The sequence below is a fragment of the Bombus huntii genome, chromosome 4 (assembly GCF_024542735.1).
Source record: "Bombus huntii isolate Logan2020A chromosome 4, iyBomHunt1.1, whole genome shotgun sequence".
Lineage (NCBI taxonomy): Eukaryota > Metazoa > Arthropoda > Insecta > Hymenoptera > Apidae > Bombus > Bombus huntii.
Window position 1 is genome coordinate 18,022,873 of NC_066241.1, and position 27,331 is coordinate 18,050,203.

Sequence of the window (27,331 nt, forward strand, 5' to 3'; positions counted from 1 at the left end):
TAGACAGATATGTTCATATTACTGCTCTTATATTTATATTGCAATGTAAATTGTCACATTTTTATTATTTTAAATAAAATAATTAGAAAAACTAAATATTGTATAGACAAAAATGGCAATTAAAAATATTTAATTTAAATATTTTAAAAAATCAGAAGAATATTCTAATATTTGAGACACATATTGGAAACCAAATAGAAACGCTAATGATTGTGCTTGATTCATATACATATAGCTACCAGTTGTAATTAATTGGATGTTCTTATTATATACAGTTGCGAAAAGATAAGTAGATATAGTATTGGCACATCATTTTGCATTGAGTAGTTTCCTCTTTTAATGCGTCGCTACTCTTATTCTAGTTCCCCTATGGTCGATTTTTTTAACGAGTGTTTTCCTGTTGTCACTACTACCCTTCTTCCAATCGAATGTGTTAAAATTTTTGTCATATGTATATTTACTCATGAGAAGACAAAAGGAAATAACAGAATAAAAAGAGATATATACTTACTATTATCCTTACACATATATCGATACCCCCAGCTAAGGTAACGAAATTATGTAGCGCGTTTTATAGGTATTGTCCTCAATAGTATGTATGTCGTTCAAAATTGATGTATGCAAATTATTGCATTTAGCGATGGAAATGTAACGTTCTGATAGAAAGTCTTTGAAAGTTGAACATTGATTTATTGCATACCGTGTATGGCAATAACGGAAGTTCTTAAGTGAATGTGAAAGAGGCGTTGAAAATTTTGCGAGTAATGGAGACGAACTGTTACGACATCGAAACTAAAATGTTATTTTTTTATACAACGATCCGTATCGAAATAGTTTATTAAAAAATTCCTATTTTCGGAATATTGCACAAAAGCATACATAGAAGAAAAATAATATAAAAAATTACTTTTACTCGATAAATATATCGTTTATTGTATTCGCCACAGTATGGCGGACAGGAAGTAACTACTCGAAATTTTGTGGAAGATCAGTTAAGTAAGAATATCTGAATATTTGTATCGTATAAAATATTTTTGACTTACTAAGAAGTACAGTTAGTAATATTACTACTAATGCATATGTATTTTTTAATAAAATTGGTATATAATAGATTTCTCAAAGTACGATAAATTTAATCAGTTTGAATTGGAGGTTCTACTGAGCCATCGTTGTCGTCACTTCCATGTTCACGGCGTTGCCAAATCGACCATTACTTCATTCGTGCAAGAAAAACTACTGCGGTGTAAGGTGTAGTGCTGCACTCGTGTAAGTCGTTTCGTGTCAGTTAAGATAGTTGTGCTGTACTGTGAAGAGACGAATTATGACAAATTCGTTAAAAAATATGGAGCGACTGCCTTGGGCATTCGTCAAATAACACGCATTCTTGTACGAGGTGAATACCAGGCTGCCAATCAAACTTTACGAGTAAAACCCACCGAACTTTTTCGATATAATAGGTAAACTAACAATTTTCAGAAATGATACCGTTTAATATTCAAAATCAATTCAAAACAGAGATTGAGTATCTTCACATTTTTCTCACTAACCAAATTGTTTTCTATTTTTTCCTCGTTTCCGACATGTTTGAAAGCTGTTTTCAAACTTTCTTACATCAGTGTATTTCCATATAAGTAGTTTTCCCATTAAAATTGCGAAAATATCTGTATGATCGTGATTTGACAACAACTTAGAAGGTTTGCTTTGTTCATTATACGAAACTCACATATGACATGACACAGAAATTATTTCACATTTGCCAATATTTATATACTATTGACACATGTGCTCTCCAGATTCAATATTGCATTTATTATTGAATAATCTGAAAACTTCATTACTGAAAAAAGAGTGCTGGATGTTTCGCTTTTGTTTCATGTATTGGTGTGTGCTGGTGCAGTTTTTATACTATATTTTATCGCATTGTACCGTACTGTGCTATATTTTACTAGCGCAAAATGTATTCGTGTATTTAGCATGTTGCAACAATCTACTATTGTTATGTATTAATACAAAGGGAATTATCTTGCAAACAATTTCGTAAAATATCAGAAATCTACAACTGCTTTAAAAGTATGCAAAATGTAAAATTATTTTTTATGTTTGTTCCCAAACTATATTTTATAAAACTTATTTTATATAAAGTTACGTTATTTATGAAAAAATTTCTACATTAAAAAGGAATTCTAGATATATGATAGTCAAATTATTCTTAATAATTAATCACAAAATGTTATATTATTTTAAATTTATTTCTTTAAGCTCTTCTTTTCTCTGCTTTCACTTTTAAAGGTTGTTCACCATTGAATAACACAGTGTTTTATCTTATATATTATAATTTGTTTTAATATTATCATGTTTAAACCTTCCCAGTAAACATAACATTAATAACATTTTAATAAAATCTATAAATTCTAAATAAATAAATAAAATGATTTAAACATATTAAAAATATGTATATTTGTGAAACAAATAATATACGTATGTACATACAATACACACATGAAATATACATATATTAAAGATCTGAAAACTTTGTTTTAAAAAATGTATAAAAATCCAATATTTTTCATATTTGGAATTTAATTTAACAATTGTATACATAATCATTTGAGTGTTCTCTTAAAATTTTGATAATGCTTAATAGATTCCAAAAATTATTTACATTGATCAAAAAGTGATAAAACTATATTAAGTAATATCCTATGTATTAAATATAAAGAATAATTCTTAATATATTATTGTCGATAATAATATATATTATAGAAGGAATTTACAGAAATCAATTTTCATAAAAATTGTATCTATCTAATAATTATCCCATTTGATTGCTATTCTAAAATCTTCCTTACAATAAGACCCTTATTACAGAAAATTAGCTGATGTGAATTGAACACACCTTGAAACACAGAGAATTGAAAGAGAAAAACAGTGAGAAAAAGAAAACATAGTAATATGCAGCGGATATGGTTTGTAGAGAACAAAGAGGGGGTGCAACACAAGCAGCAAGAGGTACCACGCGAGACTAACTTCATCGAGGTGGCGACTGAACATACATCAGACATGAGGGGATCTAAAAGGGACTGGATTTTTAGAGTCCAGGTAATTAGTACTGATATTAGTATTGTTACTCATTAAATCAATAATTTTAGAATAACTTCCTTCACTTCTTTTTAATTTTAATCAGGTACATAAATTAGAAAAGAGTGAAGTCTTATATGTAGTGGGTAATTTGCCTGAACTGGGTGCTTGGAATCACAACCAGGCAATCCAGTTGTCACAAGAAAATGGCAGTCGGGATTCTCCAACAATTTTTGATAACAACAGTAGTGGAGAGTTTTATAGTGATGATATACATGACAATGCTGGAGATAACTCATTTGGTGATGTAGATGATGAGTAAGTAAAGATAAACATTTAGATATTCATGATGATTTATACTATTTTACTTTTCATGTACTTTACTTAAAATATAATAAATGAAATTTATAAATTTTAGAGGTGGACAAATATTTTCGCAAAAGGTTGCACTTCCCATCGATGCTGATGTAGAGTTCCGATATTTTGTTGCAGTCATCTGTCAATCTAATGGTACTAAAAATTCGGCCAAAACTCTTATCATTCGTAGATGGGAAACTCATATGACACCACGCTTTATCAAAAAGAACAGTATGTAATCAAGTATATTTTATATAGATTAATTAATTAAAAAATTATATTTTTATTATAAATTGCAACATTAAGTAAAAGAATTTGTTACAGCATCTAGCAATTTTACTAGTGACACATTGCCAGATCCGGATAAGTTCGGTTATTACAACGGCTACTGTAAAATTGAACGGGGCTGGTTGACCGATGAAACTGTGATACAATTTAAGCTTTTTAATAATCCAATTAAATTATGGAAAAATAGACTACAAAATAGGAAAGTACACATTAAGGTGTGTTTTAAAATTACATATTTGTACATTAATATTTAAAAATTGAGAATTAGAACACATCTTTTTTAATTTAGATGACACCTGTAAATCTAGTTAGGCACAATTCTTTAGAATTGCCACAATTTGGTGGCGATTGTGTAGATGATAGTCTTTCTATGGATACACAAGATGTTGTTGATCAACCTGCCTTTAGTATTACAGAAATTGCGGTATGTATAATTCTACTACGTTTTTTTTTATAAAAATCAATGATTATCATATTTATTTTTATAATAATATATTCTTGTTATAATTTTAGGCAATGAATGATGAAGAAGCTCGTTTCAAGATACAGGAGCAATTTGGTCGAGCTTATAATGAAGACGAATTTGTTATCTTCAATGTCGCGGTTCGATATCCTGAAACTATCGTAAGTAATCATATGAAGTGCCTCATCAAGAAATCATAGTAAATACACAACTGAATGAATAACCATTGGTTGGTATTTATTGCTTGCATTACTTATAATTTGTATGACATTGTATTATGTACATAGGGTAGATCTCCAATACTTATTTCAAACCAGCCTATTCGTCGTGGATAGGTCTACAGATGGAGACATCGAAGGCATTGTCTTCAGTAATATATAAGCTAACTGTAAAAACACACAAACGATCAGAGAACAAAATGTCTTCTTTTGATTTGACATCTTAACTTTAATGATAAAAGTACATCCTTATTAAGTGGCAGATAAATAATGAATAAGAAAGATTAATAAAAATTGTAGATGTGGCAGAGCAATAAATTACGAACTAGTGATAATTCATATAAAAAATTAGACACACTAAAGATACGCATTGACCATACCATGTGAGTTTTCAGTAGACCACGAGTAGGCCGGCCACGTCTTCTCTCGCGACTTGTTCAAATTACTTGGTAAAAGATAATTAAACTTGTTCAGCAGCTATTGCCCTCCTTGGAAACCAGGAGCGATGTCACGCGCACTGGCCTGGAACGAAGACAACCGTCAGCTTTGTACAAAGCAAGACCTCTGGTGCAAATGATGATGCTAACATGCAATCTGATGTATCGATGCTAAAGCATCGTCTACCACTTTACATCTGTGTCACATGACATCACACAGAGATATGATGGTTTTGATTGTCGTTCGCCCTACCGCACCTATCCTTAGGCTAATCTCTCGTAAATCGCAAAATTTTCTAAAGCGCATTGCATTATCATAGTCTAAAATATCGGACTTCGACAATATTTATCATGTAAATTATGCATTCTATTCATTGTATGAAATCGGTTTACGTGAGTTGTAGCCATCCTAAACAACCCCAAGAATTTAGAGATGTCAACGCTGTCACACCTCATATCCATCTGTGTGCGTCGAAAATGGTGAGGCTCCCATCACTCCTATATCCTTTTAGTGTACTACTAATATTTTCTAGCTCTGACCAACTCTACTGTACCGTACGTGACACCGCTGCGCGGCCAATACCAGGCTAAGCTGTCAGAATCTTCTGAATCTGAATTACAAACCTTGCAGACTTGATATCGAAATTTAATAATGAATGATCGGCAGGTGTTGCGGGATACGCGTCATCAGGCAGATTATGTAGGAAATAAATTATCGCCCTTTGTTTTATCATTCACTAGTAATTTGTTGCTTTTGCCTACAAATTATTTGAATCTGCCAAAGACTTAACAGAATTTTGTGGAAAAGCAAAAGATGTACACATGTCTTTAATGATATAATTTAATTCCTACGATTTTTAGTGGTCAAGGATCTTTAATAATTTGCCATAAAATTTTACCACATTTCATTAGAATCTCTAATTTACTTGTTTCTCAAATTAGAGATACATATTCACAAAAAAAGTTTTTTCATATTTCCTTGATCATTGGAGTTAATTAATGTTGAGGCAAGCTCTATAATGGATGAGCAAAAATTATTGATGCAAGCATTTGGTGTTGTTATAAATAGTAGTATTTTTCCATGTATATTAAGTAAGTTGTCTTTTCAGGCATACTTAGTGGACTACTACGTGTACAGCTCAAGATGTTTTCCAGGAGAACCACCAAGTCATATCGGTTTCAGCTACATCTTGCCTAGCACGTTACAGTCCAGTGTTGGGCTTCTAACAGTACCAATTACAAGCACAAAACATAGACCAATTGGTATAGTATTGTCTTTTTTATCTTTTAGTATTGAATATTATTGATGATAATGCTATATATATATTTTTTTTAGGGCAACTTACAGTGGAATATGTTGTGATAAAGTCAATTCCAGATTATCCATGGGATATGAATATTTCATATGCAAAACATTGGGAACAACGGTGGTCTGGCTTGGATGTAGGACACAGAGGATTGGGTACATCCTTTCAAACAAAGAAGTACGTTAATATCTTTGAAGTTATTAAAGAGATAACATTTTTTAGAAATTATTTAGATGAGCTGAAACTTATATATTACAATTTATTTGTAGCTGTGCTAATGTACGTGAAAATACAATAGCTTCTTTAAAGACTGCATCATACCATGGAGCTGATATGGTTGAATTTGACGTCCAACTGTCTAAAGATCATATACCGGTTATTTACCACGATTTTTATGTATCTATTTCATTAAAACGCAAGAAACAAATAGAAGCTATGGATATGTTGGAAATACCTGTTAAGGACCTTACATTGGAGCAGTTACATCTGTTGAAGGTAATTTTTATGAATATGTAACTACTTTGATTCTATATATATTTCAACTTGAATAATTTATGCTATTTTCACTGACATCATATATGTAGTTTCACTTTTACAGTTATTTACAGATTTTAATATTTTCAACGTATATTTAATGGATTTTATTTTTTTATTTTATTATAAACCATATACAATTCAATAACATTAAGTACTTTTTAAAAACCTTATTTACACTTAATTTGTTAACAACTAATACACGAATAATATAAACTAAATAATTAACATTGTGTGTCCAAAAAATAAGTAAGAATATTATAGCATTAACTTCATTAACTATTAAGGAATGTTAATAATAAATCACTATATATTTTTAATTACATAATCAATTAGAAAGTTAATAAGGTGCATTTAATATAATTTCTCATCTACCATTAATCACATAGAATGCGGCTTGTTAAAACTGCTACGCGTATTAATAACTTGCTTTTTATGTCCTTTTTTGTATTAAAGGAGAAATCAGTTACTTCAGGGATTGTATCGTATGTAGATACACAGACATGCAATCATGAATTTATAGGTGTAACATACCTATTCGTACTTTTCTCTTTTTAATATTCAACAGGATTTTTATTACCCGTGGTGGGACTCGTTGGGTAAGGTGCTGTATTTCGTTGATAAAGCTGAGCAGGGGGTTAACCAACTGGTGAGCTTTCATACCGCTTGCGCCGCCTAACTCGTCGCCAAAATATATAACAAATTAGTTATTTTAAAAAACTCGATGCATGCCTGTTTAAAATTTATTCTAAAACCAACTAAAATTAATTTTTAATACCACATCATTGTACCACAATATCGTATATTTTATGCTTGGATTAAAAGCTTAATCTTGATACTGTAAGATATCAAAGTATGTAAATTCAATGGAAAAATATTTTTTACTTATTATGTAATATCACCAAATGATCTTTTTGCAGAAATGCTTTAAAGATCTTAAAGATCATTTTTTAATAATCTTTCACCAGTTTCATTCCCCTCTGACTGTGCGTATTTGCCTCCGCACGGGGGCGCGAACTTGTTCATCGAAAATATGTATAAAAAATCACATTATCACAGCATGTAGATAATATCATGCCTTCCATGATATTATATATTTAATATATTCACATGACTCCAGAGTGTTTGCTTTTATTTGGCTTCAAAAAAGTCTCTTACGTCAAACATTGTACTACTTTCACCAATTTTTTATGATCTAACAGCGTTACGTTGATGAAATGCTTTATTTTATAAATCCTTTACAAAATAAAATTTTCTTACAGGTTTATCATGTGGCTGAAGGTCGTGAAAAGAATCCAAAATTTTTTGATGAAGATTTAGAAGACCATCAGCCTTTTCCAACGCTTCAGACAGTATTACAAGAATTAGAACAACATGTCGGATGTAATATTGAAATTAAATGGACTATGCAATTGAAGGTAAAAGTAATAAATTTATTTTTTTATCTATTTAGTATTTTTATTATTGTATTTTTATTATTTTACACAGGATGGCACGTTCGAGCTTAACCATCCTTTCGATCTCAATCTATATTTGGATATTATATTGAAAGTCGTACTAGAATATGGAGGAGATAGGAAAATCGTTTTCTCATCATTTAATCCAGATATCTGTGCCATGATCCGTCTTAAACAAAATAAGTATCCGGTAGTATTTTTAACACAAGGCATTACCTCAAAATATCCTACTTATCATGATCCAAGATGTCAAACTGTACCAATGGCTGTTAGACATGCATTAGCAGCTGATATCTTAGGAATTAATGTCCATACCGAAGATATTCTTAGGGATCCGTCACAAGTTAAATTTGTAAAGGATGCTGGTTTAATCATCTTTTGCTGGGGAGATGACAATAATGATAAAGATACAATTCGACATTTAAAGAAACTTGGTTTGCATGCAGTAATTTATGACAAGTGAGTAATCTTCAAGCACGTGAATTATTTACTTATAAACAAAGATATGTTATAATTATTTAATATTATCTGTAGAATTGATGAATACAACGCAAAGGAAGTCAAAGAAAGCATATTTTTGGTTGATGCAAGAGAAAATCAAAAGGCACTAATAGCTTTGGCACAATGTAATCAAAGTTGTGCACCGCAACCACAAATTACTAATTCTTTGAATACAGAGAAGGTTAGTAGTAGTACTAATATTTATATTCTTACAAATATAGGAAAAAATGAACAGCACAATTTAATTTATTTTAGGAATACTACATGGAGATCGACAAATCGCGAAATATGATTACAACCACGTCAACTACATCCTCACTCGCATCTTTTGGTAAGAACAATCTTGGTGATAATATATATCCCATGTCAACCATTAAATTACCAAGTACATGTGACCATCAGGAGAGCAATGAGATCAGTGAAATGACAAAAGATTTCAGCGTTTGCGCAAAATCCTTCGGCCACTCGGTAAAAGCTAAAAGTATCTCAGATTTAGTATGTGGCCAAACGACAGCGTTACCAGAAATTTACGGAGAGGATGAGTCTGCGAAAGACTGTCTTTGATGTTTCTCCTTTAGGAAGCCATTCATGTCATGGTTTGGCACAGAAGACACTACCTAAAAAAAGATTTACCACAAAAGGAAGGACGAAGCCGAAGAAAATTTTTTGTAACTTATAATTTACTATAATACTTACACTAAAGGGGTTAAACAGTTCTGGTTTTCCCAACAGTCCTAGATCCGTAAAAGTGGATCACCTTAACGGCCATTACACAGAATATATTCATATAATGCACAAGAAAGACGACCGATTGTATTTTTCACGTCACTTTATCATTCCTGCAATCGATCGACTTAATTGTCCATTTCATATTATGTCTTACTTTATACAATGGCCTTTTTTTTTAATGTTGATAAAGTCCAATGGCTGTAGGAAAAGATATCAACTTTTGTTATTCTGTCTATAGCAGATGAATACAGGAGTTGCAAGTTTTTAGTACAAATATTCTCAATATTTCATTTAGTTCATAGAAAGAAGTCACCCCTCTTATATATATTCCTTCCTTTGTTAATTAAACATTAATAAAAAAGAAATGCAAATTGACAGAAACACTGACAAATGAATGATGTCACGAATGTATACTTTTTTGTAGTAAGTTATCAAAAACATTTTTTAAAAGAACGATGCGATTTGTTTTTAACAGCTTTGAATATAGACAAAAGCTGCCAATAACTAATTTTCATAAATATACATATTTCAGATTCACTTATTTATGTTTCAAAGTATTTTACAATATGAATTAAGAGAAAAACAAAGCAAAAATTCCTTTATTAAATTAAAAAAAAAATAATTGTATGCAAATATAAAATCAGTATAATTGTAGAAAAGAAAAAAACGCTCTTTTCCATATTAAATAATAATATGGTTATTGTTACAAATATTTATTTGATTTCCTTTGACAAATAAGTACAATTGTAAAATTTAATAAGATCATTCATTCGCTTTATAGATAACATTTCTTTTGTCCAGACTTTTATGCCTGATCAATCTTAATCTTATCCGATAACCTCATCAGTGACAAAATGAGTAGCACGCGAATATCTTTTCAAAGTTTTTGAACAGAGAAGATAATTTATACCGTTATACCGCATTGGTAGTACGCTATACAACTAAAGAGAGTGATTGTATCAATCGTTATGATTCTAACAATATACAGAATATCTGTTGATGGTTTAGAGAAGTATACCACAAATATGTTATGGGATCACGTATGTAAATGCATGTGTACAGTGCGTCAAGGGGGTTGGTTACTGATCTTTTCTATTGTCATAGAGGCTATGCATTATAATAAACCAGTTAATAAACATACATAAATCGGGATTCGACAAGTTTATAATTGAAATACATTTGTAGAATTTTGCAAATTCTGACACACGTAGGTATTATTGCATTACAATCTTCAAGTGTATAATACTGATAAACATCATATATATTTCAGATTTCTAATCTTGTGTCTGTTTTTGTCTTTCCCCTATTAAACGATAGTTCGAGCATATACAACGAGGAATTATAACGATAATATTTAATCGATTTTATAAGTATACAAAAATATTCACGCACATATGAACATTAAAAAAGCTAATAAGAAATAATATTTTTGCATTTGCATTTGAAGCTCCTAACTCGATTACTCAAAGTACCTGATTTGAAAATAAATGTCGAATATGATACGCAGTTAACACGTTATAGGTCGTTTACTTTTTATTTAGCTGAAAATTATATCGAAGGTCGAGATAATTAACTTGACTTCAAATACATTTTGATGTGAGAAATAAAAATTAAAACTTCATACAGTTTATTTATTAATGTAGATAAATTACATAATAACTAAATCTTCAAAGTACTTTGTTTATTCTTTATTTATTCTTTGTTTATTCTTTACAGTTTATTCTTAAACAGTTTTTTACATTTGTAATTAACTTATTCAACTTGTAAGAAACAACGGGATGTACGATTCTAATGCCTCGTGTTTATAAATAATATATTAATTATATAATATATTTAAAATTATACATGTGAGCAATACGACCATAATGTGGTAACATTAATATTAACTTCTAAACTAGACTATTTTTGTGATATAAATTATTTAAATGTGAATGCAATTACTATTGTAACAATATTTACTTATTTCCGGAATAAAATTTAAAAGAATAAATTGTGAGTATTTACAATAGATATTCATGAAAAACGCTAGTTTTCGAAAATTAAAGTTTACAACTAATCTTTAAATTTATTACTACACAAATTCCACTAAAACGTCTCTTCTCTCTCTGTCCTCGCAAAAGAATTCCTACCTAATGTTTTGCTAAATTTTGCGAAAATTATACATGGAATTATAAAAAATCAATAATGTCATCATGTGCGCATATATGTATGTATGTATGTGTGTATATATGTATATATATGAGTATTATCTTTTTTTACTTTTTCATAGTTTTGAAACATAACTCGACCATAAATACCTCTTTCATAAAGTAAAAAGTATGATAATTTTAGATTAAATATAATTAATATAATATATTTAGATTATAGATCACAAATATTTAAAAAAAGAGTTAGACATTTATTAATAAAAACAATTTACTTGTGTATTCAGTTTTGGATCCAGTTTATTATCTTTCAACGTTTCATATTTGCAAAAAAAGTTACCACGCGTCTATTTTTAATACAATTAAGTATTCAACAAAAAAATCATCCATCTCTACGTTACATCTTGATATTATAAGGAGCGAACGTGTAAAAATTCTATAAAAAAATGATTTAATTTTATTGCGAAAATATATAAGCGACTTGGTCAACGTCACGTGGGTATGAATTGAACCAAATTGATCCTATGACGGAAAGCGATTTTATATGGCGTTTTTTCAATCGAAGTGTCCCTGGAAACTTTCGAATATTGAGACCGCATTTAATGGCGGTTGAAGAGCCCCCACCCTGACCTCGTATGCAGAGACAGCCAAGGTGTCAACAGGCGAGGCTGAACAGAGTTTACACGATAATTCTTGTCTGTTTGTATTTGCACATTTATTTTACTGCTTATCGGTTTGTCATAACAATATCTGAGTCACGATAATCGGGATACATATTTTGAAAATAACTGGCGTTCAGAGAATGCAACTATTCAAAGTATAGCACGGTGCAGATTTTTCTGACGTGTATGTGTGTGTATGTACATAATGTTTTGATTCAATCGCAGCTGAAGTTCTATCGTATCTATTTAGTTAAAGAATGTTATTCTTGATTTTGTTTCAATTGATAAAAATTATAGTGTTTTGTTGTCTTGTTACTTGTTACAAATTTTAGACTAGAGTATTTATGAATCAATATTTGTTTTAACTTTTTTTTATTTAATAAGCGTGTAAAGTTCTAGTCACGATATGTTTGACGCTTGCATGATTATTGTACAACGTGACTGTGATACGGTATACTTGAACACTGTGATGTGATTTAAGACTGTTTTTATAATACAGAACTAACAATACTGGCTAATAAATGTTTGTATAAACAACTATAATAAAAAAGTTTTATTGCGTACCATTGATAATAATTTAATTTAATTCTTTTCATTCAATTCTTAATTTTATATTTAATTTATTAGTAAACTAAAATACATATATATATTATTGCTTTTCTATATTTATTATATGATATAGTGATGGTTTCAAGATAAAACATGTATATAGATTTACATGAGCATATAATTGTTTTTATTCTAATAATTAATCATGCAAAATTATCTATCTGATAATAATAATAATTATTATTTTCTTATTATATAGAAAAAGAACATTATATTTCATAAATAAAAACTATGTTATAGGCTATTAATAATTGAAATAACGAAAAGCATGTTCTTTCAGATATGACTCTTTATATGAGCTTTTTACAACCGACTTACTTAAAAAACAGACCAATGAACGTGGATGATGAGTTTTACTTTATCAAGCAGCAGTGAGGCGAATATACTGTAATGGGGTGGGTCTTGTCCACCACGCTATGGATTACAATATGGAGTTGCCTGTTGCGGGGCTTCGAATTAGCTCCACAGACATCTCCAAAACAAATTCCATGTGATAAAACTAGGAAAGTTTTTACTGATTCTTGGGGGATCATTAGTGATGGACCTTTGGGCTCAAATTATACTCAAGATTCGCATTGTGAATGGCTTATAAAAGGTAAAAAATTTAATATGATATTTATAAGAATATTTCTTTATTGTTTTTCTTATAATTGTTTGCAGCAAATAACAGCCGTCAGTTTATCACTTTAAGTTTTCGTACCATGGGAACAGAATGTAGTTATGATTATGTTTTTGTTTATGATGGAGATTCTTTTCGATCTCCACTCCTAGGTAGTTTCAGTGGAAAAACAGAACCACAACAAGTGACATCATCATCTGGTTATGTATGTAAATTTAAAGTCTTTCATATTTTATAATTATTAAAAATATAGTAACTTTATTTTCTTTTTTATAGATGTTAATACTCTTATACAGTGATACAAATTATGTTTTGGATGGCTTCCATGCAGAATTTTCAGTTACAAATTGTTCAAATAATTGTACAAATCATGGGAAATGTATTGATAATACTTGCTTTTGTGAAAATGATTGGGGTGGCAGAGATTGCTCCAGAGCTCTTTGTCCAAATAATTGTAGTTATAATGGAGAGTGTGGTTTAAAACGATGTGACTGTCAAAATGGATACTCAGGACAATCTTGTTCATTACACAGAACTCATCCTGAGGGCAACAAGTTTGTTACTAAATATATTATCATATTAAATATAACACTATTAGTTAGCATTTACTAATTACTAAATATGATAAATAGATGGCACTGGCTTTCTCATTCAGAAGGTGGATTAAGACCACGAGCAGCACATACTGCAATTTATATAAAAGAAACTGATTCTCTTTATGTGTTTGGTGGCTATGATTTGAATTATATACTCGGTAATTTGGAAGTGTATCGATTTAGCGCAAGTCAATGGGAAGACGAGTATGGTAATGAACTAGGTAAACAAAAAGTACTAAATATACTTATTATAATTACAAGTATTTGGATATATGCTGTATTATAAAATTATTTACCATGTATGTTTAAAACAGAAGGCATCTCATCTGCAGAATATTTGGATCCTATGCTTCTTGCTACTGAATTAAAACGGACAGATGCAGATGAAAAAGAATTATATGGTCTTCGTAAATCGTCCCTTATGTGGAAAGTACTTTCTAGCATTAAAGACAATAATACTTTTAGTTCACGTAATCTTGGAAATGCAGAAAATGGACATGACTGGTCAAAATTTAGAAGTGCAGACCATAAAAATCGCGAAGAAAAAATTCATGAAGGCAGAAATAGTGAAACAAGTAAAAGTACAGTTAGGATAGAAAGAAATGATGACCTTAGGAGAAAACATTCTAGACGTCCTAGACCTCGATATGCGCAGACTACAAGGTAAAAAATAAGATACACGATATAATTACTGAATATTAATATAATGTTAATTCGCAGTTAATGGTATTTTTTCTATTTACTTACTGTTACATTAGACATCGTAGAAATCTTGAGAACCTAAATCCCTATCAAAAATTTCATATAAAAAGTGGTGTATTAAATTGGGAAGAACAAAGTGCAGAAGATTCTATTAGAGACAACATTTATGCCCAAGAATCTAAGGCAAAAAATGAGTCTACTAAATCACCAATTGATAAATTACCCACACCAAGCCCGCGATATGGTCACGCAGCTTGTAGATATGACGGTCAGTCGTACACCTATTCAAAATATGAAAAGAAGAATTAACACAATTATAGCATGATTTACAAATTATATAATTGGTAGGTGGTTTTGTTATATATGGGGGGAAAGTACAAGATGGTTCTTTATCTAATGAACTGTGGCATTACAATGTTAACACACGCACCTGGACATTACGAGCAAAAGATTCTCCATTTTATCCACCGCAATTAACAAGGCATACTCTTACTTTAGCAAATAATTATATTTATCTTTTTGGTGGTAGTACAGTTGATGGTGAATTTTCGTCGAGTTTGTATAAGATTGAATTGAATTTATGTAAGTTTATTGAACAAAGCATATTTATTATTTATAATTATTACTTTATTGTTGTTGTTGTTATTATTATTATTATTATTATATTATCATTATTATTATTTTATTATACAAAAAAGGAAAGAAAAATATTTTGTATTAAATTTGTTTCAATTCTAGCTGATCCCACAGCAACCACGGAAAGATGGAAAGAAGTACACCCCCGAGGTGGTAAAGAATTAGATGTACGTGTAGTTGCACATTCCACTGTGTATCATCATGCTACTAATTCTTTATTAGTTTATGGAGGAGTAGTAGCCAGTGTAGCACGATTCAGTAAATTATCAGATAGAATGTTTGTATTTCAACTTGACAGAAAAGTTTGGTCTGAAATTCATTATCCGAGAGCACACTTGAGAGATACTTATGTTCCAAGAGAACGGGCATTTCATACTTGTAATATTATAGGTAATTATATGTCTTTATTGTAATTGTTAGTAAATAAATCACAAAGCACATATTAAATTCTATTAAATACATATTAAATACATATTAAATTCTATTAAACATTTTTTCAGGGAATTATCTAGTTGTATTTGGTGGATATTCTCATAGACACAATAAAGAAGAAATTTGTTATGATAATCAGATGTATCTTTATCACTTAGGCTGTCATGCTTGGGTAAGCCATGATGTACTAGGTTTAAATGACAAAGGTAAATGAAAACTTCAATAGTTAAAATAAAAATCAAGCAAAATCTTAATTGTTTTCATTTTAGAACTTTTATTATAATACTCTAGATTCTCGTTATCCAAAACAACAAGGAGTATTTGCACATGCAGCAGATGTGCGGAATGGAAATACATTGCTATTAGTCGGTGGTTATCATGGAAACGTAAATGCAGATTTGCTTGCATATACATTACCGCCAATGCTTGCACCAGGAGATGAAGATAATATAGAACCTGAGCAAATTTGTTCAAGGCATAAAAGTTTGATGGAATGCACAGCTAATCCAGAATGTGGTTGGTGCTCAGCAGACGAGGTATCTTCCTAATGTAGAAAACGTAACTACTATTTTTTATGTAATGAATATTTAATATTAAAAATGTTTGATTTATTTTAGATATGTTATGGCAGAACTATTGGTAGTAACTGTACAACAAATCTTCAAACGACGCGTTGTCTAGGTGTTTGTCCTGCACTTGGAGATTGTCATTCTTGTTTAATACATGGCCAACCTGGTGGAGGATGGGGTACAACTGCACGTGGAAAAAAATCTGTGTCGAATAAGCTAAATCGCGGAACTTGTACGTGGTGTGTTCAGAACGCACGTTGTCATCATAAAGATGATAATTATGGTGTTTGTGGTCTTCGAGACGATACACCGTCACAAATACCTGGATGGTGGGGTCCGAAAGGCACAGAAATTATGAAAGTTGAAGAATGTCGAGAAATGGATAAAAGGCCTGGATTGACATTTTTAAAATATAAACCCCCAGTAAACTTTAGTCAGCCTGACTCTGTAACAATAGTTAATGCCACTACGGTAGATTTTAATGTTCCATCTATGCAAGGAGCAAAAACAGAATCAGCACTTGGAGGAGAAATGATTGCTAGATTAATTGGCTTTCTCAGACCACCTCAATCTTTTTGGGATAGCACAATGGAGCATTTGAAAATTTGTGTCAGTTATAATAGTGCAACTTTACATGTATCAAGAAGCGATGATCCTCAGGAATTGGTAAATTGCACATCTATTTTTTATTTAATTTAACAATTCAAATTGCTTTATAGTATGTTAATGTAGAGTATAAATTCTTTCATTATATTTGTTTAGGAATTAGTTGCAAATTTAACTGCCGAGACATCGCAATGTATTCCAACAAAATGGCCAGATGGACATCAAATGATGTTGTTGCCAGGAAGATATTTATTAGATTTCGAATCGAAAAGAATGGTTACTACAAGTTACGCATATGCTAGTAAAATGGAAATTACTCACAACAAAAAAACAGAGAATCCAAAAGTATTTACATTTGAATATCTCGAGCCATTTCAAAACGGTTCTTGTCATCAATATAAAAATTGCCTTCACTGTTTAACTGATTCTTCGTGCGGCTGGTGTGATATCATCAATAAATGTCTCTCACGTTCAATTAACGAAACGGAAAGTTGTGTAGCTGATGTAGAGTGGGACGAAGATGGGAATCCTATTCGCGAGTGGCATTATTTAACTATCACTCCTTCAGCTTGTGCTAATTGTTCTAATTATATTTCATGTGAATCTTGTGTTGGTAGTAATTTATGTGAATGGTGGACAGAGGAAGCTCGTTGTGCAAGAATAGGTAGACTGCCTAATGCAGTTATTAGTTTTGATCAATGTCCAATTCCTTGTAGACAACGTTCAAATTGTACACAATGTTTAGATGAGCGCGGAAGATGCGTCTGGTGTGAGGCCACGCAGGAATGTTTTTCTTTTTCGGTATATACATCTGAATATCAATTTGGTTTGTGTCGAGAATGGATGGATCAAGCTGGTTTAATGGGAGTAACATCAAGGTCTGGATCATCTTTAACAGGCAATGATCAATGCAAAAGCTGTAGTCGGCACACAAACTGTTCGAACTGTTTACACTCATTAAGTTGTGGGTGGTGTTACAGTTTAGAAAACCCTATTATAGGAGCATGTGTACAAGGAGATTTTAATCAGCCGCACGTCAATTGTAGTTTAGTCATCAATGAATATCAAAATACTACTTTGGAAACAGATGAATCAGGTTGGGCATACGCTCAATGTCCAGACGTCGACGAATGTGATTTGGGTTTGCATGATTGTCATCCCAATGCAGTATGCACAAATACTCATGGTAGTTTTAGCTGTCAGTGTAAAAGAGGTTTCAATGGAGATGGCAAAGAAAACTGTACTAAGACTTGTTATGAGAAATGTGTAAATGGTTACTGTAGTGAAGCACCTGACTATAAATGTGAATGTAACCTTGGCTGGACAGGGCCAGATTGTAGAACAAATTGTGGTTGCTATAATCATTCCACTTGCTTACAAGGACCAGGCATTTGTGATAAGTGTCAAGATTGGACTAATGGTACATATTGTGAAAAATGTAAAGCAGGCAGTTATGGTAATGCTACGACACCTCTTGGATGCAGAAAGTGTAATTGCAATGAACATGGAGACAAAGATTTAGGCATCTGTGATCGGCAAACTGGTGTATGCTTCTGCCGTGATAATACACAAGGAGATATGTGTCAACGTTGTAAAAAAGGCTATTACGGTGATCCAAGAGATGGCGGAATGTGTTACTATGGTTGTATGTCTCGAGGTATGCTTGGAGGAGAAGGAAACGGCAAACAAGGTCTTGGCAGCAGACACTCACAGTTATCATTATGGGAAAGTCACCTTGGAGATTCTCCAACAAGAGAGTGTCTTTGGATAGTAAGTCCAAAAACAGATCTTTCATCAGACAACATGCTCTCAGGAACTCAAAGTGTCATACAATTTACTATACATGATGATATTAATGTTAGTTGCCAAGAAAATAGTGTTTATGTATATGATGGACTTCCTCAATTTGTTTCATCATCGACTAGTCATCAGAGTCAACTTTTAGGTGTTTACTGTACAGAAAGTACAGATTATCCTGTTACTGTAGAAGCTAAGTCTGGATTTCTTACTGTTCATTATAAACAATTGGACGAAGTAGAAGGTTTCAATGCAAGTTATTTGATAATGACATGTAATGACTGCCCTGGAAATCGAGAATGCCGTAATGGTAATTGTTTATGTAAAGCTGGTTTTGTAGGAATCAGCTGTGATATCGAAATATGCCCTAATAATTGCACTTCATCTAAGAAACAAGGAATTTGCGATAAAGGTTACGGGCGTTGCGTTTGTACACCTGGTTATGGAGGACGTGATTGCTCAGTTAAGATTAAAGAACATCAGTTAATTTTTACTGAGCTATTTAACTCCGAATACTTAGCCGATCATTTAGACCACCTGAGAAAAACTTTACCGCGATTTGGTCATACGTTGGTTGCTGACAGAAGGGGTAGTTTATGGATGTTTGGGGGATACTCTCTTAGTCATGGTCCTTTAAATGATATTAGACTTTTTGATACTAAAAATAATACATGGATGCCTATTACAGTAGAATCTACTTCAGAGGCAACAATGCCTCAAGGTAGATATTTCCATGCAACTGAAATAGTCCATAGTAGGCAACAAATATATGTCTATGGTGGTTTGTCAATGAAACAAGAAGATATTCAAGGATTATCGAATAACACTTTAAGCGACTTTTGGAAATTTAGTTTGCAAAATCAGAGGTGGATGCAAATTATACAGGATGAATTTAAGAGAGAACCACCACTTTTGGCGGGACATACGTTAACTTTGCGTAGAAATGGAGAATCAGAAAGTCTAATATTAATTGGAGGATTTAGTCCTAAGTATGGTTACCTCGATACAGTATGGGAATTTAATTTAGAAACCGAAGCTTGGGATACAATAAATACAATTGGAAATGGACCATTAGGAGTATATGGTCATTCAACTGTATACCATAGCAAGTCAGATAGTTTTTACATTTTTGGTGGATACACTTATGCGATAAATCGAACATTTATTTCTAATAAATTATATGCATTGAATTATAAAACTCGCACGTGGTCTGTACTTCCACCATTTGATGATGATCTTACTGATGGAAGTAGTTTGGTAAGTAAATATTTCATCAATTATTATTTAGTTTTTTCTTTTTAATAAAAATAACATTTTATTACAGCCACAAGCTAGATTTCTTCATTCTGCTGTCACTACTGATGAATATATGGTAATATTTGGTGGTCGTCAAAATCCACATAATACTTCTGATTCATTAATTGCTTATAAATATTCATGTAATTTATGGATTCGTTTAATAACAAAAGACATGGAAGTTATTGGAAGTCCACCACCACCAGCATATGCTCATGCAATGACTCATGCTGATCCAGAATCTAATGCTGTATATGTAGTTGGTGGTTTTGATGGTGGAATTAAAAGTCATGTCACACTTATAAGCATACCAGAAGATCTGTGTAATCTTTGGACAGACAAAATCACTTGCAGAAAATATTTTGGATGTTCCTTTTGTTCTGTTATCACAATTAGTGGAAAAAATGCTTCATTTTGTTTCTCTAATGAAGTATCAATTAATAAAGATGACAGGTAAATTTTTATATTTCGGTGAACATATTTATAAGTGATTTCAACTATATGACAAAAATATCCGTTTTAGATGTGATATTAACGTTACACAAGCTCAACGATCAAATGGAATTTTTTGTAATTCAGAATGGATGGTCAGTAGAAAATGTCAAAATTTTAAAACTTGCACAGAATGTTTAGCAGAATGGCCATATTATCAAAATGACGAGCCAGTATGCAAATGGTGTACAAACTGTCCAAATGGAAAGTGCATACCGTCTGAAAAAGATTGCGATGAATTAAATAAATGCAATATTAGACAAATATCGGTAACAGATGTAAATCAATGTGGAGAGCGACAATGTCCAGCAAGTGACTGTGAGAAATGTAATAGCCTTGAAGGTTGCGTGTGGACAAGACAGGTCTTAAAAACATGTGAGTCTTAAAAAAAATATCAAAAAATGCAAAGCGCTTAATAGTTTTTATTCTTAATAATTTTTCAAAACATTTATAGCGGAATTAGGACTTGCAGTAACGGGAGAACCCGTATACGATTGGAATTGTGTACCAGATGACATTTTTGAACGATCAAGTATTAAAATGGGAAGTACGCAATGTGAAAAACGATGCGCTGATCATAAAGACTGTAGAAGTTGTCTAAAAGGCACGGGGGCCGAAGGTGGTTGGCGGGAATGTAGATGGTCGACGCAGCTTAATGAAGTAAATATATTATTTTGAGAAACTGGAACTAATTATCTGAAATCTTACAATCAATTAACAAATCGTAGTGTATTTCTCCGTCATATCAACCTCTATATTGTGCTGGCGGTGTATGTGGACTAGTATTACGTAGTTCCGATATGGATCATTGTCCTGAACCATGTTCAGTTTTTAAACAATGCAGTACATGTTTGAAACACTCGCATTGTGGGTGGTGTTCTCTGGATTCAGCTAATATAACTGGACAAGGAATATGTACAGAAGGCTCTCTTGAAGCACCAGCAGACCATCCAGCTGGTGGAACATGTGGAATGTTATACGATCAACAATTTCCTCAAACTGAACCACGTAAGCAAATATAATATGTAGTATTTAATGTTTAGTAATACGTTTGAAAAATTACAGCATTCATACCACTCCTATATTATTTAGAGTCTTTGGGAATCCTAGATAATGTTACAATGCTAATCCCGAATGTAATATCAAAACCAGTATTTTCTTGGCACTATGTAAGATGTCCACCAGAAAATGAATGTACGAACGGACACCATACGTGCTCTCCAAAAAGTGAAAAATGTTTCGATTTAGAGGAAGGGTTCGAATGCATGTGTGGCGACGGATATAAAACTGAAACGTAATTTTTGTTTCTTTTTTCATTTATATTATTGCATAGATAATTTATTAATTATTTTATATTTATTTCAGCCCATCATCATTTAATGAATTTGGGAGGTAAGGTTTAAGTATGAATTTTGAATTATTTGTTTATATATCTTATATTTATAACATTTTTATTATAAATATACATAATTTATTCTTTTTTTTCTTTTTAGAAAAATTTGTGTTCCAATGTGTACGCAAGGTTGCGTTAGAGGAACGTGTATAGAACCAAATGTTTGTCGTTGTGACTTTGGTTATGTAGGTGCCAATTGTTCAATTCAGTGCCAGTGTAATGGTCACAGCAATTGCGCTGGCCCAGATAGATTAGATGTTTGCTTAGAGTGCTATAATAACACTATGGGACCACAATGTGACAAATGTTTGCCTTTGTTTGTTGGAAATCCAGCAGACAATGGACAATGTGTTCCATGTCTTGAGTATTGCAATGGGCATACTCGAATATGTATTAATGAAAGCATGACTGTACCGGTAATTTATTCTTCATACTGAAACTACAACTATATATAAAAATAAGAATAAATATCGACGTTTTTAGAAACGAAAATATCATTTTTCTATAGGATCCAAATTCAATTGATAAGATGTCTATAGAATTATTAAAAAAGCAATTAGTTGAAGGCCCTGTAGCTAAAGCAAAATGCGTAAATTGTGGAAATAATACGAAAGGTGACAAATGTGGGGAATGTATGACTGGTTATTTCAGAGGAACAGAAGATCTTCGGGACGTATGTCGACCGTTAGTATTATTATATGAACTTTGTTACTCGTATTCTATTACACTAGATGTACTTACAATTCTATGTATTATGTAAAAAATATATTTTTCTAGTTGTGAATGTCATGGACACGGATTCACTTGTGATCCTGTAACTGGAGAAAAGTGTAATTGTGGTAATAATACAGAAAGTGATCCAACTTGTACCAGTGGACCTATGAAGGGTACAAACACTGGTGGCTCACCATGCTGGATGGTGCAATGCAGTAAATGTAAAGAAAATTATGCTGGTACACCAACTATGGGTCATCAGTGTTATAAAACTGTAACAGTTGACAACAAGATGTGTTTTGATTCTAAATTAATAGGTAGGTTATTTAATAGGTTTATGCCATAGTTTCATCATCATATTATTTTATTATTATTTTATTTTAAAAATATTCCAATATAAAAATTCTATCACATTTTCTAAATCTGTCTGCTATGTGCATTTGTTATATTATTATATTATATACTTTAATTAAATATTATTTTTTTTAAATTGCAACATATTATTATATCAGGAGGATCTTATGGTTCGTATTTCTCCATTGATGAATTATATACTTCCTTTTATTAATCTTCACTAATCACTAATCACTAATAAGTAATCTTCCTTTCACTAATTACAGATGAATGTAAAATGAAACCCAAACCATTGAATCCCGGTCAAACGGTATTTTATATGGTACAACCACGTTTTATGAATGTCGATATTAGAGTCATGGTGGATGTAACTCAAGGGGCTTTAGACCTATTTCTTAGTCCTCGGGATGATTCTTTCGTTGTTACATTAAATTCATCAACTGGATATCAAGATGTATGGGTTTAAAATACTTCTTTTATTTATAAGGCATTAAATATTAGATATCTTCTAATCAGAAATTACCTATAGGTCGAATTGGATAGCAGATTTATATGGCGTAAGGATCCACATAATACATGGTTAGATAAACAAACTCGTAGCCAAATGAAAATTGTCGAATTCCATCCTCATAATACGTTTTCATTTGCTATGAACGGCACTACTACCGAACCAACTTGGAATATCGGTCCTCAGTATATTGTGATGGAACGCTATGCAAACGGTTTGGCTACGTTTTTAACAATCGAGAATAGAAACACGTTCTTGGTTGTTAGAAACCTTACGAATCGGTTGGTCTTAACATTGCCACAGGACAAACATGAACTTCACGAAACGAAATTTCATATTGCATTAAGGGCAATTGATCCTGTACATCCGGAAATCAGTGGTCGAGCTGCTTACGGGATGATCTTCTTTCGACAGGATCAACTTCACATCGATTTGTTCGTCTTTTTTTCTGTGTTTTTCTCTTGTTTTTTCTTATTTTTAGCTGGTTGCGTAGTCGCGTGGAAAGCGAAACAGGCGGCGGATGTTCGAAGAGCGCGGAGAAGGCATGTTGTCGAGATGTTGCATATGGCTAAAAGACCATTCGCATCAGCTACCATCATTTATGACCGAGATGGTAACGATTGTAATGCAAGCTCGCCTCAACGGAAAAGCAGACGTAATAAATTAGTTAGCTTTCACAGTGACGTTAGACCGGTAGCAGTTGAGCCTACTGACGATGGAGTAGCTGCTGTAGCTACTGTTTTCATTAGATTGCCTGGTGGTCGACAAGCTCCTGTTGAATTAGCTCTTGGCAGCTCATTAATACTGTTAACTAGAGTTTATCCAGTTAACAGTAGAGTGTTCCTAAGACGTAGAAACAGTCACGCGTTGAACTGAGCTTCTTTCTGTAAACATTTATTTTCATCTGTTCGTTATTTTCATTTTTAAGTCTGCTTATGCTCTCGAAACCTATAGCAAAAGAAATATGTAGCGATCATGTTTATTCTTTATCTTTATCGATCGTTTGATCTCATCTTTTTAATCATTAACCTATTTGTGGTATTTGGTACGCGATCATATAAATTAAAAATCTTTCTACGAAAAGCATTTATATTTTTTGAACTTGTGTAAATCGAATCGACGATTTCACTTGTTGAACTTTAATAACGATGTTTGTCTTTCGTCATCGTTGACATTGTTCAATGTCCGCCAGTAATATGAAATTTTAGTCTAATGGTTGTATTATAGTTCTAAAGAAGTTATAGGGGTATTTAAACTAAATGATAATATATATACACATACACACCTACATATATATTGTCATACCATTCCATGACGAGACTGTATGTTTGTATATAAAGATCTGTAATTATGTATTAATTCGTAATTTATACAATTTTGTAGAAGCATTTTATGTAACGGGACATGATTTTGTGTCTTGAAACATTCGCAGCTACCTTCTGAGGAAAGTGGATGATTTTATCGGTGTTTTATGAAATTTTGCATTACCATCTAATCGAAATATACATATGAAGGGAAATATAAAAAAGGCAGCTATAGGTATTATTCTACCTATTAAAATCTTGTTTGTATTCTAATATCTAGAATAAAATTGCCGAAAAATTTAATAAATATGAGATTCTCAATGATAATGTGCAAATCTAAGTAAGTGACTAAGACAACTGATGTTGTTATTATTATGAATGAATTATTAAAATATTAGGTATCGAACAAATTGTAAAGCTTGAAATGATATAATATTTCACCATAAACGCTTTTGAGATTATATGCAGTGCAACAAAAATACGATAGTAATATGTCAACTGGCACTGCTATTTTCTGACAGTTAATAAACAGGGTGATCTTCAAATATGACGCGTATTTTAGTAAAAGAGATATAGCAAGGTAATAAATTAAATGTTAAGTAAACATATCAATTAATTTAGCATAGACTAAATGGAAAAATTTTGAATTTGTAAAAATCATTCATAAACCTTATTTTTCCATGGATCTTTTTAAATTACTGTTTTTACGTTTAAAATCAGTATACTTTCATGTGACTAATTTTAATTAATTTTATGATCTTGCTATATCTATTTCACTATAAGTGCACATGTTCATGTGTTTGTATGCTATATTAAAAAGTATGTTAGGGCTGCGATCGAAAATAAATTGTATCCGCATAATTAAAAAAACGATCAGTATTAGAAGAAGTTGATTAGAAAGAAGCTCGATAATGCGTGCATCGAAAAGGTTCCTATGCCAAAAAAAACTGATGAGGAATAATATGAGTGTCATAGCATAATGACATATTATTTATGACAAGAAACAATAGATATGTAAAAGATTTTAATTAGAGAATGTTGTAAATATGAGAGATGCACATTGCAAATATTAATTATCGATACCATATAATATCATTTGTAAAAATATTAATAGTACGATATCGTCAATAGTGATTTGAATTTGGCGAAACTGAAAGCAAAACGCGTCCTTTATCAAAAATGATAAACCAAGGTTACGTATTAATCAAAATATAAAAGTAAAACATAGGATGTTGATGTAATGATATTAATAATGCATACTCTTAGGATAATTATAATAAGCAAATTAATTGAGAAAGTGAGCGATGTAGTGACATAAGTAGATGTAAATATCACGAGGCGTTTTATGCTAAACTGTTATGCAGTATCAAACGAGTTTAATATATTCTGTACAGATTGTTTCTCAGGATAGTTGTTACATGATTTGAATAATTCCCACTGTATTTGTAGAAAAAGTTTTTAAAACTAAAAGATTTATATATTATTCAACTCAATTTTTTTAACGCAATTTATTTTTTATCAGCGATATAATTAATATGTGTAGTAATATTTGAGTAAAACTATCGTATTTATTCTTAATAAATAATATAGGACTAGTAATATTTTCTAAAAGTACAGTGTGAAATTTTCAAACTACTTTTGGGAGCATTCTAATTATGTCATCAATACGTTGTAAGAATGCACGGTTGTTCCTTGATTATAGGAACGATGATACACTGAGTAATTGATAAGTGTGCATATGACAATGCAGCACATCCTGTCTATTGAATCTCCGAATTTATTTTTATTTTTTTTCTCGTTTCATAAGTCTCGTCATCACGTATCACGTCTTTTTTGTTGCTATATTTCTCTGTATTTCTTTCTCTTATCTTACTAGCATATCATTTTCATGTTTCATTTTCATCATGGTGTACAATTTTATTCGTTTATCTTCATGCGACCAACTATCCTAATATTCATCGCGAGATTTGCGCGACAGCCTGTAAGCATATGTATAAGAATAATACAAACTAACATGTATGTACATTTATATAGATTTACGTGAATAGAGATATATTATATATATATATATATATACATACTATATATACACAGTAAATGTATAATTTCTCGGTTGTACAGATCTGAGCGTTATCTCCAAAATGTTCTATTTTATATATGTATAATTATTACATTGCATTCAATGTAAGCGATATCTTCCAATGCCGGCATTGTATCATCGCGTAAACAAAAAAAAATGTTTGTAACATTATGAGACACCATCGTTTATAAAAGTAATAATGAAAAGGTTGTGAAGTCCGGGTGCCGACATCCCTACAAGGATTCGCCAGCTTCGTGGATTTATTTGTACTGTGGGGAGGAATCTGAGGTTGTGCTAATGAAGATTAATGAGTTGTATTGAGAAAGCTTTAATAAACGTGTGTAAAATTGGGTTTCATCCGATGAGTTCTCATCCCATCAAAAGTATAATACGCAGGTGTACATTCTGTTACTATAGTAACTATACACCAACAAATTCCCGGACTTCAA

General features: G+C 31.5%; 3 protein-coding genes across 10 annotated transcripts in view; all 3 read left to right on the plus strand.

The window, feature by feature from the left end:
• LOC126864476 (uncharacterized) overlaps positions 1-3,100 on the plus strand; it is a 97,659-nt gene extending 94,559 nt beyond the window's left edge. Inside the window, exon 19 of the mRNA XM_050615845.1 lies at positions 2,975-3,100. The gene's annotated coding sequence lies outside the window, so the exon portion shown is untranslated. The remainder of the gene's footprint in view (positions 1-2,974) is intronic.
• On the plus strand, positions 1,191-10,647 carry LOC126864478 (glycerophosphocholine phosphodiesterase GPCPD1-like). 5 transcript variants are annotated; one of them, XM_050615853.1, is made up of 16 exons: positions 1,191-1,457; positions 2,869-3,099; positions 3,185-3,396; positions 3,497-3,666; positions 3,760-3,938; positions 4,013-4,147; positions 4,237-4,347; positions 5,951-6,104; positions 6,178-6,325; positions 6,418-6,643; positions 7,251-7,331; positions 7,945-8,100; positions 8,171-8,598; positions 8,674-8,821; positions 8,896-8,971; positions 9,074-10,647. In XM_050615853.1, the coding sequence occupies exons 2-16, from the start codon at positions 2,953-2,955 to the stop codon at positions 9,202-9,204; spliced, it is 2,502 nt and encodes an 833-aa protein (XP_050471810.1). In that variant the 5' UTR covers positions 1,191-1,457; positions 2,869-2,952; the 3' UTR covers positions 9,205-10,647. The 5 variants fall into 5 exon arrangements, with proteins under 5 accessions (XP_050471810.1, XP_050471811.1, XP_050471808.1 ...); XM_050615854.1 differs by having other exon boundaries at positions 1,192-1,457; positions 9,043-9,293; XM_050615851.1 differs by having other exon boundaries at positions 1,192-1,393; positions 8,896-10,647.
• Positions 10,648-10,792: 145 nt separating this feature from the next.
• LOC126864475 (multiple epidermal growth factor-like domains protein 8) lies at positions 10,793-27,239 on the plus strand. 4 transcript variants are annotated; one of them, XM_050615843.1, is made up of 26 exons: positions 10,793-12,698; positions 13,065-13,379; positions 13,445-13,608; positions 13,680-13,957; positions 14,036-14,220; positions 14,314-14,662; positions 14,758-14,969; positions 15,050-15,283; positions 15,440-15,727; positions 15,838-15,975; positions 16,061-16,305; positions 16,387-17,004; positions 17,101-19,051; positions 19,769-19,998; positions 20,066-20,490; positions 20,561-20,904; positions 20,984-21,189; positions 21,258-21,537; positions 21,595-21,823; positions 21,895-21,921; positions 22,023-22,338; positions 22,431-22,606; positions 22,700-22,953; positions 23,149-23,160; positions 23,257-23,444; positions 23,520-27,239. In XM_050615843.1, the coding sequence occupies exons 2-26, from the start codon at positions 13,175-13,177 to the stop codon at positions 24,372-24,374; spliced, it is 8,409 nt and encodes a 2,802-aa protein (XP_050471800.1). In that variant the 5' UTR covers positions 10,793-12,698; positions 13,065-13,174; the 3' UTR covers positions 24,375-27,239. The 4 variants fall into 4 exon arrangements, with proteins under 4 accessions (XP_050471800.1, XP_050471797.1, XP_050471799.1 ...); XM_050615840.1 differs by having other exon boundaries at positions 17,101-19,998; XM_050615842.1 differs by having other exon boundaries at positions 17,101-19,998; positions 21,622-21,823.
• Positions 27,240-27,331: the final 92 nt, after the last annotated feature.

Excerpts from the sequence above, each read along its gene's own strand:
- LOC126864478 (XM_050615851.1), top strand. The coding sequence starts at position 2,953 with ATGCAGCGGATATGGTTTGTAGAGAACAAAGAGGGGGTGCAACACAAG. Across the intron at positions 4,148-4,236 it reads TTAGTATTACAGAAATTGCG|GCAATGAATGATGAAGAAGC; the intron begins GTATGTATAATT and ends TTATAATTTTAG. Across the intron at positions 4,348-5,950 it reads TTCGATATCCTGAAACTATC|GCATACTTAGTGGACTACTA; the intron begins GTAAGTAATCAT and ends TTGTCTTTTCAG.
- LOC126864475 (XM_050615840.1), top strand. The coding sequence starts at position 13,175 with ATGGGGTGGGTCTTGTCCACCACGCTATGGATTACAATATGGAGTTGC. Across the intron at positions 14,221-14,313 it reads CGAGTATGGTAATGAACTAG|AAGGCATCTCATCTGCAGAA; the intron begins GTAAACAAAAAG and ends TGTTTAAAACAG. Across the intron at positions 23,445-23,519 it reads CATCAACTGGATATCAAGAT|GTCGAATTGGATAGCAGATT; the intron begins GTATGGGTTTAA and ends AATTACCTATAG.